The sequence below is a fragment of the Canis lupus genome, chromosome 14 (genome assembly GCF_048164855.1).
Source record: "Canis lupus baileyi chromosome 14, mCanLup2.hap1, whole genome shotgun sequence".
NCBI lineage: Eukaryota > Metazoa > Chordata > Mammalia > Carnivora > Canidae > Canis > Canis lupus.
In genome coordinates, this window is record NC_132851.1 from 45,010,039 (window position 1) to 45,037,582 (window position 27,544).

The 27,544-nt window shown below is 35.6% G+C and overlaps 1 protein-coding gene across 4 annotated transcripts in view; it reads right to left on the reverse strand.

Annotated features, from left to right (window-relative positions):
• GABRA4 (gamma-aminobutyric acid type A receptor subunit alpha4) overlaps positions 1 to 27,544 on the reverse strand; it is a 218,870-nt gene that overhangs the window by 139,758 nt on the left and 51,568 nt on the right. The window contains exon 9 of one of the 4 annotated variants that reach the window (XM_072774944.1): positions 9,909 to 19,003. The exons of the other annotated variants lie outside the window; for them this stretch is intronic. Within the exon in view, the coding sequence (XP_072631045.1) occupies positions 18,470 to 19,003 (534 nt within the window). The 3' untranslated portion in view covers positions 9,909 to 18,469. Of the gene's footprint in view, positions 1 to 9,908; positions 19,004 to 27,544 lie in introns of those variants that run through there. 4 annotated transcript variants of the gene reach the window in all.

The following is a 27,544-nucleotide window of genomic DNA, read 5'->3' on the forward strand; positions in this document are numbered from 1 at the left end:
ACAGCTAGGTCCGCGCACGTGCAGCCTGCAGCGTACGGCCCGGAGGGGCGGGGCTTAGTGGCACTTCCTGTGGGCAGCTCCTCCCTAAAGGAAAAAGGAAGGGGCGGGTCCAACAGCCAACGCTCGCTTTCCAAATTGACCAATCAGCTCTCGGGTTACCTCCACCACCGGAAGAAGACAGGCATCCGGGAGCCATGTTGCTCTTTGGCCTGTGCCCTGCGTGGTGAGGGGAGCTCCGGAGTGTCTGCGCTTCCCTGCCCCTGCCATCTTTTGGCACAGCTCCCGGGCCCTTTGGGTTACAGCCTACTTCCGGGGAACTCTGAGTTGCCTGGGACACGGCAAAGCGAGCCGCGAGTCGGCTGTGGTGCATCGACCCTCTCCTGAACCTACCAGGTCATTATTTGGGGTAACCTTGTCACGTGTTGTCCCAAAACGTTTTTTATCTACACGAAAATACAAGGAGGAAACAAAATTAGGTGGAAGTATGCGTTTAATATCGCTGGGCCTGGAACCAGTACGATTCAAAATTTCATTTTGTACTTGAAATGATCTCTAAAAATGGAAAATAACTACATTCAAGCAAAAACTTTTTTTTTTTTTTTTTTTGCAAAAACTTTTTTTAAAATGTCTTCGTATTGAGAATAGGAGAGCTAAAAATGAGGGAATGGTAATTTGTGGCACGTATGGACGTATTTTAATAAGAGTTTCAGCCTTAACGGTCTCAAATAACCAGGTCACTAATATTCTCCATTTTCACAATGGCATTCTTGGTGTTTTTTTCCATCTTTCATGGTTTTTCCCGAATATGTATTTTATGTTTGATACATGGGAAACTCTCACACTTTCAATTTGCTTTTCACTATAGATTTTATTTTATATTAAGAAAATAAGCGGAGAAATTACACTAAAACAGGAAAATGTCACTTCTGTTTTTTTTTTATATTAAAGTATGAATTTTTCAAGCCAAATATTTTCACAAGTACTGTCTTTTTTACCTCTATTCAGAGCACTAGTCTTCAGCAAATATTTGACACAAGCTTCATCAAGTAACTTTTCTGTTATGATTCTTTTGAAGGCTTTGTCAAATTTAGATGATGTAAATTGGAAAGCCTTTTATTTCTCTAAAATTGTAAATTTATTCAATTACAATGGGAGATACATCAAAAAAAAATTCATATGGATTAAAATATTCCCAGAATTCCAAGGTTAAGTCTTATACATCATCTAAAATCCAATTGAATTTGCTAAGGTTATTCCTTGATTTTGCAGGGCTGAATTTAAATGTCTTTCTGGGTTGAAGGCTTTTTTTTTTTTTCAATAATTATAATCTGCAAAAGTCTCAAAATCAGAATATTACCAGCATAAAATTTCTTGAATTACTCGATTAAAAATTTCTAAATGATTTTTAACACAGTGCAACAAAATTATATAGATTTTGTTTATAAAAAAGGTCAGTACCTTTGTAGACCATTTTAAGTTTATTTACAGAGTGTGTTTTTTTGTTTTTTGTTTTTTTTTTAATTTATGATAGTCACACAGAGAGAGAGAGGCAGAGACACAGGCAGAGGGAGAAGCAGGCTCCATGCACCAGGAGCCTGACGTGGGATTCGATCCCGGGTCTCCAGGATCGCGCCCTGGGCCAAAGGCAGGCGCCAAACCACTGCGCCACCCAGGGATCCCCAGAGTGTGATTTTTAAAAAGCAAATACTTGTACAGTTCTATGTAGGAGCAATAGAGAAAACGTGTGCTATTATGTTTGAGAATCTTTTGCTGTTGTTGGTACTCAATTCTAATTTTACCACAAAGTTTTGTAGTTTGATTTATCAAACTCCTATATAACAATTTTATGAATTCCTACTAAACAGTGAACAATTTTATTTTAAACATAATCCTTTAAATAGTAGGAAATAATGTTCCCAGTAATAGCAGATATTTTAGTTTTAAAAAGTGAATTTTCAAGGTCAGCTTGATTTCAGGAATTGAACAGAAAAAAATAGAAACATTTTAAGTTATTTAACTGACTATACGAAGTATTGAATAACGATAATAAAAAGCTGGCCTTATATAACAGCCATCGTGACAAAAAATGCATGCACTGAAAACCTTGGGATTAAAAATGAGAAAAACTAACTGGATGAATAGTAATCTATTCTAAAAGAAAACTTCTATTTCAAAATGTTATATGGACCTGTACTTTCTGCAGCCATGGGTTAGTTTCTTATCTTTCCATACACTCTTCTTAAAATAACCACTAACCTCTGTGGTAGATGCTGATGATTCTTCTGCAGGCCTGTCTTCTGGTTTTCATAGTGATATCACTATTGTTCTCATGTGGATGATAAATATCGATACTTTTACATGTCACTTATCAACTTTCTTGGAAATAGAAATTTAGTATGTAAAATCTCATTAACATTTTCCTTTTGGGATCTTGGACCTAGAGGCCCTCTGCATCTGAAAGGCCTGTACATGGACCAGGCCACAATTGGATGATACCTCAAGTGGACAGCAGGGGGAACAGCAGCAGATACTTTGCATATGGCCCTCCTAAGGCCAAGAGCTATCTTTCCTATCTTGAGTAGCTAGTGACCCAGATCATCTTGCCTTATTAGTAATTGTCTTGTATAATATTCGTAATAGAAAAGTGTTGGTTATGTTGGATCTGGAAATACCTGGGCCAGAGATAATCTATAGGTTGTCTTTCGAGTTTGACAACCTGTTGACATCAGAATTTTGTTTGCTACAGACTGTTTATGCACTTCTAAATGAGACCATGGCAGAGGTATAAGGTCAAGATCTAACAAAGTCACCCTGATATATTTTAATATAAACATAAAAACTAATTTTTCAACAAAAATTAAATGTGCGAGCTACTGTGTTGAACAAGATGCCAAGAAATAGATAGACATTATTTTGTCTGATATGCTTCTGTGAGCCTGACACCTTCAGAACTCTACCTGAGTGGAAGCAAGTTCTCTCTGAGATAATCTTCTCTAACCTAGCTACATATACTTTCTTTACTTCCCTTCTTTTGCAGCTGCATCTCACTACATGTATTTTGTTTTGTTCATTCACAGAGCTTAATCTCAGAAGTGAGAAGGGACACACTGTGCTTAACTCTTCTTTTCTCATAACTCAGTCTCCTCTATCTCTGAATAGTGACCACTCAATCCCACTTCTTAGTTTAGATCCCACTCCGAAATCCAGGTTGGGGAGAAAGGGAGATTAAACCTTCTAAAGAAGGGTTTTGTCAGTTGCCAGATTGATTTCTTTTCTTCATAATGGAATATGATGAAAAATTAAACTTCAGAAGAGGAAAGGCAGTAAAGGTAAAAAGATGAGAGGTACATGGTATAGGTTTCGGGGAGGCATTTATGGAGATTTTTAGAGACAAGGATATGGAAGTAACAGTGGAATATGGGGAAATGGACAACACATAAAAGGAAGAAGTGTCAAGTGTATTACATGAATATACTTCATTGTATCTAAATTAATTTATCTACCTGGAAGTTGATTTTTGATTGCTTTTTGATGCTGACCACCATACTGTAACTCTATGATTTCTCTAGGATAAAAATAGAACAACAAAATGGAATTTAAGATAAAATTTCATAAGAGGATATGCCCTGATCAAGAAATAGTCCAAATCTAAAATAATTATCTAGCTATATTAAGACTTATACCATGTGTTTAATCTATGATACCAGGCTATGAGCCCTACAGCTTGACCATCTTCACGGTTTTTTGAGAGGTTCTACTTTATGCTTCCTGGCAAATCTTTGGTTTTGTTTTCTTTTTAAACTAATGGTTTGCAGGTTATTTGGCAGAACTGACATCTCCATTTATTTATAAGAACTTCTTGTTTGTATAGACTGCCTAAATTTATGAAATTGCACCCCCCAAATTAAAAATTTCCTTGTTTCAGATGTCCACCTAATTGGCTCAATTGCCAGCTCACTTTCGGGCCTGGAGTAAATTAGCTGAATAAAGGAACAATAAAGGGAATGGTGTAACATTACCAGAAGGATACAATATCTTCATTGTCATAATCCCAAAACTCAGAGTCCCTTTACTTAATTGTGTTGCTATTTTTAGCTAAGGTTTAGGAAGAAGTTGGTCTACCCTGGTAATTCTTTTCCCAGGAACCTGAATGACCTCTAATTTTTGCTCCCTGCTGACAGAAACATATGTGACCCAATTCTCTCAGAGTCTTGTTTCATGTGTTATAAATGTAGAGATATGTATTCTCTATGGATTTTGTCAAAGGATAAATGATTCTCCTCCTACACCCTTTCCTCTGGATTGGCGTTTGACTATTAGGTAGCGTCAGTGCATACAACAGCACACCAAATAACAAGTGAAAGGGAATAATAGCTTGAACTATTTTTCATAAACTGAATCTCTGTACTGATTATAGAACACATTGTATGCAAAGACATTTTTTTTAATATCTCAATGTGGATAATCGAAGGCTGATATATCTAAATTCCATGAAGGCATGAAATGTTGACACTCACTAAATAGGCCACTGGTAATGTTAATACAAATTCAGATTAAAGAGGGCTACAATTCTTTGACATCCGTCCTATTGAAAGGGAAAATCTGTATTGCCACTACTTGAATCTGAGAGGACTCTGCAACTACTCTGACCTATAGAATTTGGCACAAGTGCCATGTTTGTGCCAATTTGTAGGATAAGCATTAAAAGACTTACCATTTCTCTGTGTGTTTGTGTGTGTGTCTCGTGAATAAAGAAAATCTAAATAAATAAATAAATAAATAAATAAATAAATAAATAAATAATGACTTAACTATTTCTACTTCTTACCTCTTGAAATGCTTGCTCTGGGCAAAGCCAGCTTCCCTGTGAGACAGCTCACCTATGAGACGTTATGCCATGAGAAATCCCAGGATAGCCACGTAAAGAAAGAAATCTCAAGCAGCCACCACGACTACGGCCCTCTCATTCCAGGCATCAGACCTGTGAGTGAAATCACGTTCCTAGGACTTTATCCTCACCAGCTATTTGACTGCAACCACATAAGAAACTCCAAGGGAGAACCACTCAGATGAGCCAACAGAGCAATGAAACAAATAAATAAATCATGGTTTTAAGCCACCAAAATTTGAGGAAGTTTGTTAAGCAGCATATCAGACATATTTCCTCCCTCAAAACAGAAAAATAAAGAAATATTAACTCTTAAATAAGATTCAACTTGTATATGATCGCCTATCCATACAATATTACCAGCAAATATCATGTAGTTTTAAGAGTAATATGGAAACAAACATCAAAGATAAAATACTAGATTACATATAATCTGTTCCTGAAGTGTTTTTTTTTTTAATTTATTTATGATAGTCACAGAGAGAGAGAGAGAGGCAGAGACACAGGCAGAGGGAGAAGCAGGCTCCATGCACCGAGAGCCCGACGTGGGATTCGATCCCAGGTCTCCAGGATCGCGCCCTGGGCCAAAGGCAGGCCAAACCGCTGCGCCACCCAGGGATCCCCCTGAAGTGTTTATAGCCAGGAATAGTTAGGAATTCCTAGAGAGAAGGCATGTTAATACAAGAGATACAAAATTAACAGTGTTAATTTTGCTTTTATATGTTTTATATCTTCAGAGTATTTCTGCTCTTACTCTATTTTTACTTCAACCACTTTTCTTTATATTATTCTTTTTAATAATTATTTAGTCATTCTTTATAATAATAAAAAGATCAATTTGTATTCAAAGGAAGTCATTTCTTGCCAATCAGGCATCAGGTAAGAGAAATGGTTTTAGTTTTGTATTTGTATCCACAAAACCAAAAACCCTCAATGGGGGTGGCTAGGGTAGCAGCAGCAATTTATATGCACAGTAGTATTATACTATGTTTCTGTGCAGACAATTCAGAAATAAGAACAACAACAAGCTTAAAGACATATCACATTATATTAATTGAAAAAGAGTCATCATTCTGTCCTCTCCACTATCTAAACTTATTTTCTGTGTCCCAAGGTTAGCTTTGAGTTATACAAACTGAAAATTTATCTAGAAATAGTGGAATGGCATCCCTGCTTTGTAAAGTATTTCATTTCATTGCACTTCTTGCCAATTTTAAAATCCATTGTGGAACTTTGTTCAAAATAATTTTTGCCATTGTTTCATTGTTTCTCACCTTTTTACTTCCTTGATACCATATTTTTCTTCCTACTCTCACTATAAGAAGGAATTTGGTACATGCCATTAACAATGCACTACTATACTATTACTAAAGTAAGATTTTCATACAACAACAATGTAATGTCAATTCTGAAACTAGTGAAACAAATTCTATCCCACATTTACTTATCTGAACATTTCAAAACAATTTGTATGGTCTGAATAAGACATGTTTTGTAATTTAAAGTATGATTATTGTGAAAGACTGATGAATTTATTTGAGCACTTAAGTGATAAAATTTCTCAGGGGTATAACAAGACGTTTTCAACCATCCTATAGTGTGAAGCTGAACTTTTTTATTTTCTATATATATTCTCTTACCAAGGGATATGTGAGGAAAAGACAGTCAAGAACCAGAAAGTTATATTTATTTTAAAAAATATACAATCTTACAACTTTGAAATATGTACATCTGAATCTCCCTCCAATTTCTATCAAGTAAATGTCAGAATTATGATTATAGAGCCACAATAATATTTTTAGTTTAAAGCATTAAAATTGGTTGTTTTGTCCATGGTACACAACCTTAAATTGGAATTATACAAAGTTATTTGTTTCGTCTACTTCTTTTAAATAATTAAATATTATTTTATCAAATGCATAAATAACCTGAAAGCTATTGTTGGCATACTGTCCTCTATAGAAATCAACTAAATTCAAATTACCCAATAAAACTAAACCTATACACGATCTCAGGGTCATGAGATCAAGCCCTGCATTAAGCCTGCAACCTGCTTAATATTTTCTCTTTCCCTCTGCCTCTGCCCCTCCTGCCCTCCCCTCTCTCCCTCTCTAAAAAAAAAAAAAAAAAATACATAAAAAATAAAATAAACCTATAAATTGATAAGCACTATGTTAGGAACCTCAGTTTGTCATCAGACAATGGGCTTATTTATTTTAATCTTCTTAAACTTTTAAAACTGAACTTTTGGTCAAGGAGCATAGTATATTCGTTTTTGCCCAAATATAGTCAATATATTTATTTATTTTACGAATAAAAAACAGATCTGTTACCATAATTTTGTATGAAAAATACTACAAAAGAGTAGTAGGAGAAATGGGAAATTGCCATGGATTAATTCTGCTAAGGGGATCAGAGATGGCCTCAGTTAGTGAAATATCAGTGCTGTGGTTTGTAGGAATTTGTCAACAAGACAAGAGCAGGAAAAGGGCAATTGAGGCGAAGGATTTAGCTTTAAAAAGCACAAAGAATTTCAGAGAATGTTCAGAGAATTTCATGTAATCTTGGGTGGCTAGATCATAGAACAGATGGAAGGAGAGGATGAAGGTGACATTAGAGTTGGGTTGTGTTAGGCCCTGAATGTCATGGTAAGGAATTCCTTTTTTATCCCGAAAGTGATGGAGAGCCAATAGAGACGCTAAGGCAAGTGTGAAATGAACAGAAATATTCTGACATCAGCATGTAGAATGTATGGGGCTGGAGAGATGAGAATAAAGAGCTGGAAATAAGGCCATCACTTGAGCAGAAATGCAAGGAGTAATTGTATAATGGAAAATGAATTACATATCGTTCAACCTTTATGAGGAATGCCAGCATTTTAGATTTGCTCTTTGAGGGATGTATTTGAATAATTCAGTTAGCACAATCTCTACAGGGCATTTTCAATTCTATGTATGGTCTATTCTTAGACTGGCCAGAGGTATTATTCTATTCACAATGCAACCTTTTCCACAATAAAGAGTAATAGCTTTTACCTCATATTTGCTTTTCTGCTAGAAGAAACATTAGACCTAGCCTTATGAGTTAAAAAAAAATACTGTTCTCATTTATGGAAAAGTACTATGTGTTATATGATGTATTGGTTAGAAAATTATGCACTTGAAAATATACAAAATTTAAAAATATATCCAAAAATAAAGTGATGCCTTTACCTTCTCCATTTTTCAGGCAGGAGCGAAAGGGATTTGTGTTCTCTCCATGGCACTGGTAGGGATACCATAAACTACGAGGGAAGAAGTTTTGATAGCATACTATATTATGTTTACACTAAGGACTAGTAGGCAAAATGCAGGCAACTGAAACCAAGAAAGAAAAAAAAAACGTATCAAAACGTTGGAGTAAAGTGCCAAGTGAGATATCTTCCTCTGTTCAGAGTACATGTGTGTCAGTGTGTTTAGTTTCCAAATGATAAATGCACATGGGGCATCTTGACAATAATATTATTCCACAGCAGACATGGCCCTTACTTAATAAATGCTGCCACTGATTAGCATGTATCTGAACACTAATGATACAGATTCATGAATCTGTTTGCCTAGAATACCAAGCTGATGAATGTTACCCTAAAGAGTTTTCAAATGAGAACATTATCCAAACCAATTTTAATTAGATGACAGTATTTCACATTTTCCAGAATAAAAAGAGGATACCACTTAAGTACTCACAATATATATGTATATTTGACTTTAAGAAAACATAATTGAATATGATGGCAAGATTTCCATGTAATTTTACTGGTGAGAGAAATCAATTTTCAGAATGCACAGGGGATGATAATAGTCTAGGAACCACTGTAAACGAGTTCATGATTATTGAACCACCTCGGTGTTTTTCATAGCCAAGCAGCCAGCAGTCATCTCTGGCTTCCAACTAATCAGAAAGAAAATTAAAATTTTAACTATTGTACTTCAAAAATTAGTCATGCAGAAATTATTTACCAATGATTAAAACAAATGGAATTAGTATAATATATACAATTGAAGTAATCCAATTTGAAAAGTTGTAATACCTCTACATGTTCCTTAACTTACTCTTCCTACTTCTTTTTTTTTAAGATTTTATTTATTCATGAGAGACAGAGAGAGAGAGAGAGAGAGGCAGAGACACAGGCAGAGGGAGAAGCAGGCTCCATGCAGGGAGCCCTACGTGGGACTGATCCCAGGACCCGATCCTGGGACCAGGACCATGCCCTGGGCCGAAGGCAGGCGCTAAAGCACTGAGCCACCCAGGGATCCCCTACTCTTCCTACTTCTGTTTTTATATTCATGTTGAGAATAGTTTTGTTTGATTTTGACTTCCTCTTTTTTCCACATTATTCTATATCCTCTACTATCAATATTGAAAATAAAAGGCAGGCACTTTCTACTTTCTACCTAGCATTCAGTTCAATTGGAAACAGGATCTGGTGATCAGGGAGACCTATAGAAAAAAAAAAAAAAGGCAGAAATCACTCACAACAAAGGTGCTATCTATCCACTTTCAATGTTCAAATTCTGATAGAAATGTTCTCACAGGACTAGGAAATTGCCTTTAGCTTGGGCTGCTGTAACAGAACGCCATTGACTAGGTGGTTTAAACAACAGAAATGTATTTATCACAGTTCTGCCGGCTGGAAGTATAGGATTGGGGTGCCAGAGTGGTCGGGTTCTCTGGGCTGCAGACTTCCAACTTCTCAGTGTTGGGAGAGAAGCAGAGATGGGAGAGAACAGAGAGAAAAAGCAAGCTCTAGTGACTCTTATAAGGGCATTAGTCCTCTTCCTGAGGGCTCCACCCTCATGACCTCATCTAATCCTAATTACCTCCCAAAGGCCCTATTCCCTCATAACATACGTGGGTGTTAGGGTTGCAACATACGCATGTTGGGGAGACACGAACATTTAGTCCATACATGAACAAGTACAATTCAGTGTGGAAGGGACTTAATATCATAAAAGTAAGCAACAACAACAACAAAAAAGAGTACTACATGTACTATGTATTTTATTAGTACGTATTTATACAGGAACGTGTGTCTATGTGTGTGTGCTGTGGAAAATCTGTGATCCATTTTTTTTCTGTCAGGTACATTCTCTTTTTTAAAAGCTACAAATCAAAAGCCTGAATTTTTCTTCAGAAAACAGTTGTTCAGAACAAGGAGGGTTACATTCAGAATGTTTCATGATACATTGTAAAATATAAAGACAAAAACAAAACTTGAATTAAAGACATCAGAGTGTTCAACGCACTTCATCTCATCAAAATAAATACAGCTCCTATTCTGAATTAGGTATTAAAAAGCATAAGCGCACAAATTTTTGTAAGTTAACCTCATTCAGCTTCTCATTTACTTTGGTCTCGTAAGTTAGAATTAAGTCATAGATTGCTCTACTTTATTCATTTTGATGCATCAGAATAAAAAAAGACATGTATGTACATTTGATACCTCTTTAATCCGTCAAAATCACATACGTAAGGTTCTCATTGCACCACTTCAAATATAACAGGTCCTAAGTAAGACTTTTCTTCATCCATATTACCCACAAAGAATTTTCCAGACCATGAAAACTTGGCAAAACTACAACCTGATGGTATGGGTCATGCAGGGAACTAGAGGTAAATGAAAACTAGGAATACTCATGAATGAGGCAAGGTTTCAAAAGTGAAATATCTGGGGCACCTGGTGGCTTAGTTGGCTAAGCCTCTAACTCTTGGTTTCGGCTCAGGTCATGATCTCAGGGCAGTGAGAGATTGAGCCCCGCCATGTCTGACTTCACGCTCAGTGGGGAGTCTGCTTGAAATTCTCTCCCTTTCCCTCTTCTCCCCCTCAAATAAATATTTTTAAAAATAAGTAAAATACCATATCGAAAACAGTCCTGTGGCCAACTTAAAGGAAGTATATTTATAAACAGAAAAAAGTTATGAAACAAAAAAAATCCCAAAGATAGTTATGTTTATTGTTTTGAATTTAAATAGAAAAAAGCATTAGATACAATGTTTATGTTTTAATAATCCCAGAGCTTAGCTCCAACACATATATCTTAAAATATAAGTACCTGTGATCAAATTTGATAGAAATTTAAATCCTTATTATTTTAAATACTCATCCACTAGTAAAAAGAAAATGAAACCTGAATTATTCCAGAATATTATGCTCAGATATAAATTCTGTTTTAAGCCAAGGAAATTTATTTCCATGAATACTAAGTTTAGCTTTGAGAAGCAAGAGAAGTTTGCTTAAAGGACATTAAAAAACCATTTCCTGATGAATTATCTTAAAATATAAACCAATGTTTCCATGTTTTTAAAACAAATTGCAAAAAACATGGAGATTAAAGAGTATACTTATGATGGAAAAATAAAGTGATGAAAACTTTGCAAAAATAAAATCATAATGACTACATGGTCTTTACTATAATATATTGTGGTGATGATCTTACATAAAACCATCAATTTCAGGGGGTCAAATGTGACTTCTATAAGCTCAGGAAGTGTGTACTTTGTAAGAGAACTGTCTTCCCATGAAATCAAAACACCTGTATCTCATCCAAATTTTAGATATTAAAAATAAACATGTCTAAAATAAAATATGTTTCGAATTATTTGCTATTCTGATTCAGCAAGAATAATAAAGCTCAAAGGATAACAAATTTAGTTTTCATGATATGATGAAATATGCATTATCTTTCATTACTCCCATAGTGAGAAATATTTTTAATTGTGCAATTTAACAATTTAAAATTATTCAAAGGACAGGCAGATAGATTTTTATTCCTCAGTCTGTGCAACACTACAGTTGAAAAACCAAATAATACTCTATTCCTTCTTCAATTCTCAATGTTTTTAGCATAAAATTGTTGAGGAGTTTTCATCATTAAAAGATACACCCGTGGAAAATTTGACCTCCTATTGCTGTGGCCATTCATTGTCTTACAGCATAAAGGATGGCTTTACCCCAAAACTGGATTTTGATTCATTTTCCAGTAAAACTTCCTTAAAATTATAAAGCCCTTCATCAACCCACAATAATTATACATATCTAGAAAAATGAAAGTTCCAATTTATTGTTCTGTCTGAACTAGGAAACGGTCTACATAATCAGTAAAATGACAACAAACATGCTCCAGTATATCAGCAAGCATCTGCAAGGACTGAACGCAGCGTACCATTTACAAGTACGGGAGGGAAAAAATATGTCAAAGATTAACTGCAATAATATTTATTTCCTACTACTACTACTGTAATTTCCTTTCTTTCCCTTAAAGGGAAGTATATGCATCAACTGTGTTATCACAGATTTAATCCAGGTTTCTTACTTGATTCCAGTCAAGTAAGATACACAAAAGGGAAAAAAAAAAAAAACCCACAGAGCTCTGGTTGGCAGTAAAAGAGATCATTAAAAGATACTCTGGTCAACCCCTGGCCTAACAGAAATACAGATGATAAATGGTGATTCAGTTGAAGATGGTGAAATAAAAGCAATTCACTGTTCTCCTATGAAATCCTTCCCAAAATAACATAAATAATGAAAAATCGGGGGAAAAAAAGAACAAAATGAAATCACATCTGTAATTATAAGTAATTGACAATGAACTGTGATAAATAGCTTTCAAACAGAGATACATTTTGCACTACCAGGAGAAAGGACGTTCCCTGGCACGCATCATGGATAGTGGATTTCACTCAATGTCATGGTCCTGAGACATTCTTCACAGACTGTTTGAAGCCATCATGAGATGGAAAACGGAGAGGCAAGAGAAAAACAAAATCTGTCTTCATACAAGTCCAGTTACAGCTCCCCAAATGGGGGGATATGGGGATAAGGAAAAAGTTGCCGATAGACTGTATTTGATAGTTGTGAAGCAGCATGCTGGGTAAAACAGACTGCGTTAACGTGAGAGACAGAAGGGAAGGGAAGACAATCAGGAGAGTGTTAACAACACAGAGAAAGTAAAACTGGGAGAGTTTTACACTGTGAGCCACGTGGAGCACCAAATGTCAAAAACAGAGGAAAGTATGGTCCCTGGGCAGAAGTTAAAACAGATCTGGGGAGGTGGGCTTGGAATCTGAAATTTAAATAGCTGCTGTGGGCTGCTATGATTCATTCTCCTGCCACTTCCCACATAGAGTTCAGTAAATAGCTGGCTTCATTCAGTGCTTAATAGAAAGAAATCAGCCTGAAACACAGGCAGGGGAAGCAAAAACACAATGAAAAAGCAGGGGAAGTTCATACCAGAGGAAAAATAAAATTTTTTTTCAGGAAACAGGAAAATTTTATATAGAGTTATTTGTAGTCAAATTACAGACATGCTTTCGTTAATAGGGAAGTGAGAAGTTCAAAGAAAAGATAACGTTTTAAGAGATTATAAAAATGGTAGAAAGAAATTAAAAAACGAAATGGCACAGACCAAGAAAGCAGTGGAAAAGAATAAAACCAGTATGAGGTTAAAAATTACATTAGAGGTTACAAACTAGAATAAACACAACTGAAAACTCACTGGGGTTATGGTTGACAAAAGTTGACAATGAATTTATAAATACAAAAGTGATCATAAATATATTATAGTTACAGAGGCAAAAGAGATTGGACATAATTAGCAATTAGAAAGAAAAATTATTTAGACACACGATAGTAAAAAAGCTTTCCTGAAATAAAGACTGAAATGTGGAATAAAGAGTCCCCAGAATTTCTTGCTTTATTCAGCACTATCTAAATTTCAACACTCTCCCCAGTTTCGCTCTAGTATTTTTAATCTGAAATATAGATAAAGGTAGATTCGATGGGGGTTTTTTTCATTGTTTAACAACATTCATATATGAAATATTTGGCTCCTAAATTTATAAAACTGTCTCTTAATCACTCACTCACTTTACACTTCTATACAAACATATCTACACAGAAGTAACTGGCATGATATTCAAGAAATATTAACACTTTTAGGGGGTGGGATTTTGAGCTTGTTTTTAAATTTCTGCAATGCCTATCTTCATTTTTAACAGTTATGTATCATTTTCACAAATGACAATGAAATCATTGGGATTTTAAAAAGGAAATGAAATGCAAAGATTAAGGGAAAAGAAAAATGAGACCTCTCAATACTTATATTATCTCCAGATTCGTGGCCCTCTGTAGCGTAGCAAATACAGCAATCAAGTGAGTTCTCTAAAACAGAAACATAGCACATTCGTTTCATCCTATTATCCTGAAAGATTTTCAATAAATTGCCATTAGTCCAGGATCAAATCCAATTTCTTTAGTAATTTACACGAAACTCTCTAATCCAGCTCCAGCAGGTCTTTCCAACATCAACGTCTTTCACTTCCCCAGATTCACCTTCCCTCCTGAGAATGATTTGTAGTAAGAGTTCTACATGCTTCAGGTGGTGGTAAAAATGTGTTCTTGTTTGTGGAAGTAGGTAGAGGAACTGGAGCTCCAAATTATTCCACATAATTCAGTTCAAAATCATCTCTGTGAAGCCTTCCCTGCCATCACTCTTTTTTCCTCCCTATATACAGTTATAAAATTATGTGCCTTTTCCACCCTCAATATCAGTGCCAGGCTGCGATATTTTTAAAGCCTGATGCAAAAGAAAAAAATTAATAATGATCCCAGATTTACTTAAAACTTGGGTATTTTGTTAATCATAGATTTTTGCATGGATTTGATTTTTAAAAATAGTCTTCCAAAATATTATTTATTATGATTATTAAGGTTTTTGATGACCCTCTCTGTTTTTTGTGCTCTGGGTAAGGGCTCATTCTTATCACCCTAGTCTTAGCCCTACTCTATACCACTGAAGCATTTAATACATTCTGTAGTTACTTGTCTACACATCTATTATCACTACCAGACTGGGACCACATAAAAAGAAAAGAACCAGTTTCATTTCTCTGTGCATATCTAAAAATCGGCATAGTACCTAATATGGAGCAGAAGCCCATTCAGTAAGGATGAATAAATATTCAGAAAAGAGAAATAATCAAATTCTTTAAAGAATAAAATCTTCCACAGGGAAGAAAATATCTATCTAACCTAAATGGAGAGGGATTTTTTTTTTTTTTGGTTGTTTTGCTTTTCTTTTTTTAAGGTAAGGGAACCTTAGCATGAGTCAGTCATGAACTTAAAATAATTAGGCAGTGAAACGACAATCAGGCTTTTTCCCCATAAACATCGACTGTGGCACAAAGTATTGAGTGTGTCTATTCTAAGTATATGCCTGTATTTAGTCTACCATGAGGATCAGAAAATATTAAAATTAAAAGAAATCTTAGAAATTATTTAATTCTCCCATCCTCTTACAAATAAGGAATCAAGCCTACCAAGGTGACGTGACTTGTTTAAAATCACAGTAGAGTCAGAACTTGAAATGAGGTCATCCTCGCGTTCTCCACTTGGTGTTTTGCACTGGAGGTTGTTAACAAATCTAGTAGTTCACCCCTGGAAAACTGAGAGTGAGGAGTGGGGATTCTTTTTTTCTACATTGGGCAGATTGAGCAGTTCATGGGTAAAATAAACCACAACAAATTTTTTATTGTTTGAAACACGGTCACTGTTAAGGTGATGTGACTGAAAAATGACCTTCCGATGTTAATTCCAGCCACTTGCTTTTGATTTTGTCACTGGCCTCTCTGTGATTCATTTTCATGGGTAAGAGAGTGGCTCCACTCTTTCTGCCTACCCTAATTCAAGATTTGTGGGGTCTGATTTAGAACATACACTATTCAAATATCTGTATATGAACAAATGCAAGTCATTTTTAACTGCAGATTAATTATATAAAAATAGTATCATACCTAGTCATGCCTGGAGTAAATTGGAAGTAATATCAACTCCTACTTGGAGTTGAAAGCTAGAATATAGATACTGGTACTGAATAAGACAATTCTGATTTTCATCTTTAAAAGATAAGACATACAAAGTTAACCATTCTAACCAGAATTCTTCTTCACAAATTACCAAGACCTTGAGCTCCCCTAATGACTCTTGTAAAATTTGCTACTGTGACTGGTTCTTCACAAAAGTGTTTATTTAATGTAGCTCTGAGTTACTGGAAAGCTAAGAATGATGACCAAAATAAAAGATTTAGCCATGACTTGATCTGATGAAATTGAGTTACAGAAAATAAACTATGCATTCTTATTATCATTAACATAGTATGCAAATGAAATAATTCCTTTTTATTATATTAATGATTAGACTTACTGTTCAATTCATGCTTCACATTAACAATTGAGAATCCTTAATTTTGCCCTTTCTCTTTATTTTTGACCACCTAATTTATTTTAAAATCTTCTTCAAATACAAAGAAGAAAATTACAGGTTCACCTGGGGGATCCCTGGGCTGCAAATCTATCACTAATTTTTATCCCTTTAAAATCTGTAAAATTTATAGAAGAATTTTTTTTTTAAAAAAAGGGAAGCCAATAAGATATTTCTTAAGAATAAAAAAAAAAAAAAAAAAAAAAAAGATATTTCTTAAGAATAGACCAATGGATAAGCGAGGAGTATATTCCTCACTGAAGAAATAAGGTCATTTCATTGGAATAATAAACAATCACAGTTTCCAAAAATAATTACAGGCATTGTCCTTAAGGCTAGAATCTACTCACATTCATAAAATAACTTATGATAAGCTTTTTTGTACAAGTGCTCTTTATTAAATATATACATATATACAAATTTTATTTGGCCTCATATTACTGGCATCAATTTTTAAATAAGGACTTGGATTGGGTGATTTCTAAGGCATCTTTCAGCCTTAAAATTGTTAGTGATTCTAGGACATGCCTAGAGTGATAGCCAAAAAAGGAATTCTCAGATATAACTCACAATATTTGGCATTTGCACATGTTACATACAGTTCTCATACACAACCATTCCAAGGCAATGCAATAGCTGAAAAACTAGTGGCAATTAATAAATGTCATTTCTTTTCTAAAATATAAGAGATTCTTCTTGGAAGGTGGCCATTTTTATCAAAATGTTCCCCCCAAACATCCGGAACACATTCATTCACACAATCCAGATCAGAAAGAAAGAAATATAGAAGAAAATCTGGAAGCAACACAACAAAAAACTAGACCTAGATTTAGTGTCATAAGACAGCTGCAAGAAATTCAATTAAGTTGTTAAGCCTATGTAATGAAAAAGAAAAGTTAGTACATGAAAATCCTGATAAATTGCTTAACAGAGTCAGCAGAGTCCTACCCCTTAGCTATGATTTTTCTTCTTTCCTCCATTCCTTTGCTGCTCTTTTAAAAATACTCACCTTAGTTATGAAACTGTACAAAAACTGCCCTCCCCCCAAAACACCAAACTTCCCAGAAATACAAACTACCAACACAAAAACTTTCCAGAAGATTAGCATCTCACCAGCCATATAGATCTATGTTGGGAAAAGCATCTAAAAGGCCTTGTATTGAGTCCCTAATTCTGATGATTCTAAGATTCTGATCGAATTCTATCTTACTATTCTGATCAAATTTGAGACAGATACTTTATATGATCTTACAGTGCCCAGATTTCTCCTCTTAGGTAAGCAGTGCTTCTTACTCAGAGAGCAATCTGTACACATTTTCATTATATTTTGAAGTCAATTGCTGAAGCTGTGCTAATGTGTTACCCTCTATTAATACAGGAGAAGCAAATATTTTCAATATGCTCTCAGACTCTAAATAAATTTCTCCCATTAAAGAATGCAATGTCCTCTGCTAGTTTATGGTTCATTAGCATGCACTGACTGTTCTACTATTCAAGTAATATTGTAGGTAAAGGTGAAAGAGCTTTCCTAGAGACACAGTGTCTAGCATAGTGCCTGGAACACAGTAGGCTCTGAATAACTATATGTTAAAGAATACATAACTGAATGAACTACTATCAAAAAGAATTCATACAATGAGATAAACTTTGGCTCAAAGCACAGATTTTTCAAGTCAAGTGTTTAAGTCCTGTTTGGCCAACATAAGACAGGGAACACATCTTCCCTGGTCTCTGTTTTTGTTTTTGATGCAGCAGAGGTTTCACACACTGGTATTTGTTTTGTCCCATTTCCTTTTAAAAATGTTTCATTTAACAAGGAAAGTCCTTTTCTTGCAGATACTAGAAGGATCTCCAAAGGTCACCGCGTATGATATCCGATAATTCTGATTAAGGGCAGTGCCACTGGGAAATTTAGGGTGGTTGGTTGATATTCATAGTGTATATTAAAAAATGTCATAGTCTGTTTTCAAATTTCAATGCATAAATATGTACCACGTATCTCTAATAGCCCTATTTCTCTTGACCCAACTTTCCAGGATGGTCTGCAATGTTCTAATTTGAATGCTGAATTGATTCTATTCAAATCATTTTTCTGAAATGAAAGATGGCTCACTCTCTCTTCACTGAGGAATGAATTAACTCTCCCAATAACTGGCTTGAATTTTTTAAATGTAAAAATTACATAGACTTTTTATTTCAATAAAGAACAATGGTTTAATCTTTAAAAACATTTAAAAAGGCATTCTGCATTAAGTTCATCATCTTTTAGGAAACTAACAACAAAATTACATTAGACTCTCTGACTTCTCCATAGTGTCCTTAGATAAATAAACAACCCAATAGACCATGTTAAATGCCCCGAATGTTACTGGAAAGAGAATACGGGCGTATTTGTCTATTTTGCTTGTGCCAGATCCAGACGGTGGTGGAGCAGAGGGAGGAGTAGTGGCTGACAACTTCCCAGAAGCGCCTATGGTATTAACAGTGGTCTTAATTCGCTCCAGTCTTGATCCAAACACACGGTGGGTAGAAGCAGATCCAACAGAAGCCTGTTGGGACACATACCCAGTTCTACTAGGAGTAGAGGAAGGAGCAGATAGAGGTGCTCTTGCAGCAGATATTGTTTCAGCTGCATTTGCATGGCTGAATGGGTTTGGACTGGCAGCTAAGTAAGACTGTGGTGTGGCTTCAGAAGATCCTTGAATAACTGTGGAAGATTTGCTCGAATGGTTTCCCACCTCAGTTCTGTTGCCAACATCAGATTCAGAGTGAACTGAGGCATTTGTTCTTTTTCTCATGTTCAGATTGGCATTTGTGTTCTGAAAAGGTATATTAAAAATTACATTGATTATGTCACTTTATATAGATTTATACAAAATTTAAAGGGATCAAAGAACTAAAATTAGTTGTTTCTATAAAATAAGTTTTTATCAACATGTTGTAGCCACTCAGCTTGATGTAAAAGCTTACAAATACCTAACTAAAAAAGAACATGAATGTATTTGAAACTCTGAATCAAAAATCTTCTGTTTCAAAATATTGAATTTAAGTCTATAGAAAATGTGGCTTTTAGAACAATAAACTAGACTTATGCTTGATTTTATTTTAGGACTTCCTGATGATAGCTGTACAACTTCTTTGTTCTGTTTTATCTAAAATGATATTCTGTGCTAGGTTGTATACCCTTTGGTGAATTTTATATATGTTTGTTTTATAAATAGGAAGAACTGTACTTACACTTGTGCACAGAATAACAATAAGAACCATCCATATGTGCATGACATTCCTTTAAAAAAAAAAGTGAACTCCAAAGCTTAAATTTCCAAATCCCTGAAGTTTATTGTCATAATCTTACATAGGCAATCCTACACATTATTATAAAATCTGGAAATCCTAATGTATTTTTTCACCAAAATAATGAAAATACAAAGGAACATTAATTTTAAACAAAATGTTATATTAGACATGTAAACAGCATCACCATTATCATTGCATAAGTATCTGAATTCAAACTATTTACCATTAAAGGGTGGTTAAATCCAAATGGAACTACTATTTTCCATCAAGCTATTTCATGTGTAGAACAAGACCATCCTTGAATACAGATGCATGATAAAGATTAAAATTAATTCTCCTTATATTGTGACAGGCACTATAAATAACTGGATAGCAACTATAGATTGTCCATGCTAATGAAGGAAAGCAATGCTCAAAGGATTCCCAAAATAATCATGCCTGTCGTTAGAATATACCATGATTCTTTTTGTAAAAACATTTCCTCCTTGTGCTTATTCTAAACTACATTAAGGGTAAATGGTAACTGCCTTCTATACTCTCCCCTTACCATTTTATGAAACAGGTGGTGATTGAGGAGATGAAGGAGGGGAAGAAAACCAGCTCAGAAGTGGGTGATTAGAAGGAGCCAGCCTACAGGAATATCACAGATAATATTATATACAATTAACTGAGAGCTCATTTTACAGAGAAATGTTTACCTACAAACATAATCCCTCTTCAATACCACACCCATCAAGTAGGTTGAAAGTGTTCAATCCATATTGAATATATTTGTGGATTGGGACTTCAAGCTTGCTAAGCAGAGAAAGAATAAAAGCCTCACAAAATTTAGAGCCAAAGTAAGATCTGAGCGGTTTAGAAAGTATTCTTCATGTCAGGCTAGAGTATTCTTCTCAACAGGTTCAGTTGAACTCATGAGATATGGTAGTCTAACATATGGCACCTAATTTTGGTGAAGACAACTGAAACCAAAATTGACATCAACATAAAAGCTAAAGATACCATGATTTACCCTGCACTCTTCCTCTACAAAGCACATTGTAAATGTCAGTTTAATTCTCAGATTTTGAGTCCCTAACAGAAAAGAATAATAGTTAATTGATTAACATCAATTTTGAAATGTCATACAACAGTGAAGAATATAAAGAAGGATAAGGTATATATCCACATTTAAAGAGTTTACAATGCCATTGACAAAATGCGTACCCACACACATGATGCAATCAAAAATATAACAAAAAGTAAACTATAGTGAAGGTCAAGCTGTAACCAAATGATAACTATACTAAGAAGAGAAGGGAAGAGAGCAGTAACAGACCAGTTAAACAAGCGGAAAAGAAACGTATGTTTTCAAATATAATCTTATATTTACATACTGTCTTCTTCCCCTACAAGTTAGGTTGCCCATGATCTTTAGAAAGAAACTCCTATATTTCCCAAGACTAAATTCTAAGAATTAGAGACTTCCACTTCTGGCCAAAATGGAGTACAATGGACTGAATTGTATGAAGTGGCAAGAAAAAACAATCTGGACAAAATATGTTTTTTGAAGACACTGAGCATTAGGCAACATAGAACCGTAATCATTGAGAGAGAAGAAACAACCTTGAATGTGTTTCCATGCTACAGAACAGGAAAGGAGAATTCAGGAAAAATATGACAAATTCCCTGAATTGAGGACATGCAGCTAAGAATCCGAGGAAATCAAGGTGGCTAGAGTTCATAGGAAGAAGTAACTGAGAAGTGTAGGCTAAGAGAGAGAGAGAGAAAGAGAGAGAAAGAGGATTCCAGAAATCTGAGAGTCCCCAATGCTTGACTATTTTAAGTACAGATCAGTTTATGAGTATGAAGTCCTACCCAAGGCTGCAAAAAGAACGCCCTAAAAGGATTAGAAGGAATGGTATGTGGCACACACAAAACCAGGGATAATTCATGTTCCCACCAGCCAGACTGTAAAATCTCACCATTCATGTAGCATTTGGTAGAGTACTAAGAAGGACCTTGCTACAGTAATATGAAATAATGAGCCCTAAATGCAGCTCTAGTCCTGCTGAATGAATTTTAAAAGTAACGTCTGAAAGGATGAAATTAACTCTCAGCTGGGCCTCAGGAGAAAGCACAAGAACGTTCATAGGATTCTCTTTTCCCTCTAGGTCAATATCTTTCTGGAACCTCCTGAAATCTTGACTGTAAATCATGTTCTATATTGGCGAAAAATTTTAAAAATTGCAACAAACTTTCCTCCTTCTTTCGATATGAATGTCCCACTCTTCCCCTATCAAGAGATGGGGTTTATCTCCCCACCTGGCTTCCTCCTAACTTTCTCTGGCCAACAGTATGTGGTGGAAGTGATGGATGTGTCATTTTTGTTTTAGCCTTGAGAGTTCTTACTTGCTTCCAATCTCTCTCAAAACACTGCCATCAACACCACTAGAAGAAGTTAGGACTAAACTAAAAACTAAACTGAAAAGATCCTTTGGAGCAGAGCCAGTCAGCCCAGTGAGGCTATCCTAGGTCACCCAACGGCCACCAATCACTAAATACACGAATTTGTCCCAGCTAAGGAAGGATGAACTGCTCAGCCAAAGCCTAATCAAGATCAGGAGAACATCCTAGTTAACCCATACACTTGAAAGCAAAAGTAAATATTTATTGTATGTCACTGAAATTTTGTTTGTTATGCAGTCTTATTGTGGTACTAGATAACACAGATAGTCCAATTACATCAGGAGTCCTAACAGAAGGTATTGCCAAACTGCTTGTGAGGGTGAAGCTCTCAAACATTCTGGGGGGAAGTAGAAAGCTAGCCAGCCCAGAATTCATCTAAGACCATTAGGGGGCCCTGTTGCCTAACTCCACATACCAGCTGAAGGACCAAGATATTTTGCCCTTTATAATCCCATTACTGAAGAATAGCAGTATTTTAAAACTGGGAGAAATTCTAAAATTCCAGTTCCTCATTTTACAGTAGAGGAAAGTAAGAGTAGAGAGGTTATGACTGGCTGGAAGCCATACAGCGAGTTACTGACAGAGTGTTTTGCCAAGTTTTACAGACTCTTGATAAATATATGTGGAGGAGACATTAGAGAACTTAATAAAGTACACCAATCTCTGTGAGTCAGTTAAGTATTTGCAATAGTCAAGTACATTGTTGGGAACTTACTCAAGACTTGGAAATCAGAAGAGAGTACAGCATGGCCTTTCAATGTCACAGTGGAGCGTTGTTTAACAAGTCCACCCAAGGATTATTAAGCCTGTACATGGGAATTTGCTTGAGTTTGATTTCGCTATTTAATATTGGATTTGAGTGCAAACATTGTGAAAGTTAACATGTTAACTTGTAGATTCCTGTCCAGGAGAACAGACCACCAAAGGTTATGTTATGGTTTTGTTGTCCTATAGGATATTATTCACTTCTGTACCTAATCTAGTATTTATTGTCGTACTCCATTTTTTAAATGGCCACTTAGAATCATCAAAAAGATTTTGAACCAGTTTTACCACTTATGTGGTTCCCTCATTAATTAATGAGTTGGGTAAAACTTTGACAGAAGCCCTTTTTTTTTTAAAGATTTTATTCATTTATTCATGCAAGAAAGAGAGAGAGAGGCAGAAACACAGGCAGAGGGAGAAGCAGGCTCCATGCAGGAAGCCCGACATGGGACTCGTTCCTGGGTCTCCAGGACCAGACCCTGGCCTGAAGGCGGCGCTAAACCGCTGAGCCACCTGGGCTGCCCAACAGATGTCCATTTCATATTTGTATGAGTTCTTTTCGATGGTTTGAAAATAATATTCTGACTACATATGCTATTATATTCTCACAACATCTACTATTAGGCAACTTATAAATATCAAAGAAACTATGCGCAGACTTGAAGAATATACCTGGAGAAAAAAAATGATCCCAAGCCAAAGAGATAGGGTCCATCTCAGATGATTGGAAGAAAAGATCAAAGATGCAAGAGACTTCATGAAAACAGAGGGAGTGGCATGAAGTGTGCCCTAGGTTTACCACTCCAAAACAAAGATCAGATCTTTTTATTCTTAGTTTAAAAGTATTAGTAAGCTTCTAGAGTATAGACTTCTAGAGTATAGACTATCTTGTTAATCACTGTAGGAGAGCGCACACAGCAGACACCTACGTCATTTCTTAATAAATTCCACTGAAATGGATAGATTATGGAATTGAAAGTGTCAAAAATGTTCTATTTGACCTCCAGATTATCATCCCTTTGCTTATGAAGTAGATTTCTAGAATATTGCAGATAATGCCTAAGGCATATGTTACCTTGATGCAACCCCAAGTCTGACTAAGAATGCCAATGGAGTCTCAATACTCTACGCATCAGGACCCACAGAGAGGAAAGCAGAATTAGACTGATTTGGGGCTTAAATCCTTGCTTTCTACCAAGCAGCCAAATAATACTTGAGTTATTTTGTACTTATGTCTCAAGGACTACTCAGTAAAAAGTGGTTGTCATTTTCCATGGTGACAAACCACAAAAGAACTGAAAAAAATCTGCTGACCTACCTGGCACAGGATTCACTAGGAATACTATTCATACAGCCCTCGAATTTTGGAACAACTAATGTGTCAGAGTGATGTAATGTTGAGGCATCATCATTATTCAGCAGACACAGTGGCTACAAACAAGAAAAGCACCTAAGCTTCATTTGATTTTTAAAAAATGACTTGGTTTGAAATCATTTTGTCATTAGTCACAGTAGCCCAAAGCAAGGAAACTAGTGGGATAGGGCTGTGAGGTAGCAGACTCGAACATTCCCAACAAATCAAAGCAGCAACAGGCAAACAGGAGCACATCCAAGCAATTCGTCAATCATGACTATGATCTGACACAGTTTCTAAAGAAGTTTCATCAACTGCAAAAAGAAAATTTGTCTCAACTTATGACTCCAGCAGCAATGAGATAAAATGGCTAAGAGGAGCTTTGCAGGATACACGCTATGTTCACATTGCTTGCTCGGGAAGCTGATGAGGTTTAATAACATGTAATTTAATCCTTCCAAATTAAAAACAAACAAGCCTAATAATGAACAGGTTTATCTTCTAGAATATCAATGAGTCAAAATATTTTTTTAAAAAATACAATCATGTAAAGACATTTATTCCAAGCCATCTTGACAGGACGTTAGCCACACATCTTACTTAATAAAGAAATAACCAAGTACAGTAGAGCGGCTGAAACTAAACTCCAAGATAATGATTTACTGAAGACTACCAGTAGTGTTTTTAGAAAATGCTACTGCATAGAAATGAAAAATATCACCTCCAAATAAATATGCTAAATATTTCATAAATAGTTACCAGGGGACTCAATCATACATTGTGAACAACAAAATGTAGAAATGAAAATGCTGAGTTCTCTATTTATTATATTTCATTTTCTCCCAATGTTAGCATTTAATTCAACATTTGTATTTCCATAAGCTATGGAAATACTACTTTCAATATCAAGCGCTGGGATAAAAAAATTTATGTCTTCAATTTGAAATTGCCAGAGAACAAGACCTTACAAAATTCATTTATTTTGTTGTTACATGTTTAGAGACTGAGAGTTTAACTATTAGGATGTCTTGAAGACATGCAATGTGGTCATTAATTTTGTTTCATAGCGATTCCTAGTGCTCCTTTTTATTCTCTGATGCGTTGTACATTAAATATATGGGTCTAGTACAGGAAATCTCTTTGTCGGAGCTTTCACTAGTCAGAGCAGAAGTTCTCAGGTTGATCAAGTGGGCTTGACCAGAATGCTACCTGCAATTGCTCCAGGATCTGCATTCACCAATGCTTCTAACATAACCCTGGAGAGGGTAGTGGGCAAAGGACACTCCATTCATTTCATCCAAATGCAAACACTAACCTGGATGAATCTTTTCTTGCTTATAAATGAAAAGCAGCATTAGAGTCATTCTAAGTTTTATGAGAATAACCTAGGATGCTGGGGGGCTCAGTCAGGTAAAGCATCCGACTCTTGGTTTCAGCTCAGGTCTTGATCTCAGGGTCGTGGGACTGAGCCTCAGGATGGGCTCCATGCTCAACAGGGAGTCTGCTTGAGATTCTCTTCCTCTCCCTCCTTCTCTGCCCCTCCTCTGCTGGCATGTGAGTGTGAGCACACATGTCCACTCTCTCTCTCTCACTCTCTCACAATCTTTTTTTTTTTTTAAAAAAAGATTTTATTTATTTATTAATGAGAGAGAGAGAGAGAGAGAGGCAGAGACACAGGCAGAGGGAGAAGCAGGCTCCATGCAGGGAGCCCGATGTGGGACTCGATCCTGGGTCTCCAGGATCACACCCTGGGCTGAAGGCGGTGCTAAACCACTGAGCCACCCGGGCTGCCCCAATAAATCTTTTCTTAAAAAAAAGAATAACCTGGGAGCTAGTTGAGAACTCCGTTTCAGGCCTATTTGCAGGAAGTCTTATTTAGTTAGTTATGCTATTGCTAAACATCAAACATCAGAAATTGGGAAACACTGGCTAAATAATTAGGATTATGTGCCCCCAAATCAGACAGACCTGGACACAAATATTAAATTTGCCATTTACTAGCTGTGAGATATCTGGCCAGTTATTTAACCTCTTGAAACCTCAAAACCCCTGCCAAAACAGGAGTAGTAATGGTGCCTTCCTCATAATGAATAAATAAAACAATGAATATAAGGTACATAGAGTGTCCTGCACATAGCGAGCATCAAATGAACATTATTTAGAAATAATCCAGCAGAAGGCAGATGAGATTCTATCCTCAACAGAAAAAAGATATATCACTCAAAAATAAATCACTACGGTAAACTTTTAGAAGATATTTTCTATATTCCTATAAAAATATGGCCACCATTTCTAATAATCAGAAAGGTGGAGGAACACTGGAACAAGGGACAGTCTGTGGTGTAAGAAGTCAGCCACGAAAAGGATACTGCTGGCTGAAATTAAGTCATAATCAGATAAAACCCTGATCAGATAAAACCAGTGTCTTTATGATAGAAGAAGAAACACCACAGAGTTCCTTCTCTACACCAAAAGAGGATACAAGAAGAAGGCCGCCATCTGCAAGCCAGAAAGAGCTCTCACCAGAAACCAACCCTGCTGGAATCTTGATCTTGGATTTTCTAGCCTTTAGAACCATGAGACACACATTCCTGTGGTTGAAGCCATCTAATCTGTTATTTTGTTATGGCAGCCTGAGCCCACCAAAACAATTAGCTAACTTCAATAAAATTAAATTTAAGGGACATATATTTTAAGACTTTTAAAATAGTGAATATTAATTAACCTTGTAAGAAAAAAAAAAAAACCTAAACAAACTTCCAGCTCTCTCTTTTCAGATTTTTTTCTTTGTTTCTAGTCGGTTCTCTTCTCCTCTGGGTGAGTATATCTCTCTGATAACCTCAAATATCCTGGATAGAGTTAAGATACAAGACATACAGAGAAATACAGATGCCTTTGACAGGAATTAAGCCTTGATTTCTTTATAATATTTAGTTGTTCTTGATGACTAAAAATACTTTCCTATATACCAGAAAGCATCTACATTCTTTTCCTAAAATATCCAAATTGCCTAGATATAAGATTCCTCCAGGATACCTTTTGAGTTCCTTTCATCTTCTCTTCACTCAAATCAGAGGAATTTGGTTAACTGGGGCTTTTATCTATCCTATCTAGTTTGGACTTAGCTCCAGATCTTTCTTAACTATCCAATACTTTTCCCTAAATATTTTTGCCTCTCTTCATATTACAACTCTAATGTATGACTCTTTCTCTGTGTGTGTGTGTGTGTGTGTGTGTGTCTATGTGTGTGTGTGTGTGTGTGTGTGTCTATGTGTGAATGTGTGTGTGTATTGTGAATTTCAGGGCAATATTTGTTTAAATATTGGGAAAATGTCATTACTAACATATTTTATAGCTTTTCTACATTTTATATTAAGATTTTTTAATCCTTAAAAGTAGAGTTAATATACCTGATAAATACCCGATAAAACATTGCAAAAGAAATCTTGCTAAGTTTTTAAATCCCTATTTTGATTGGCCAAATCAATTTATTTTT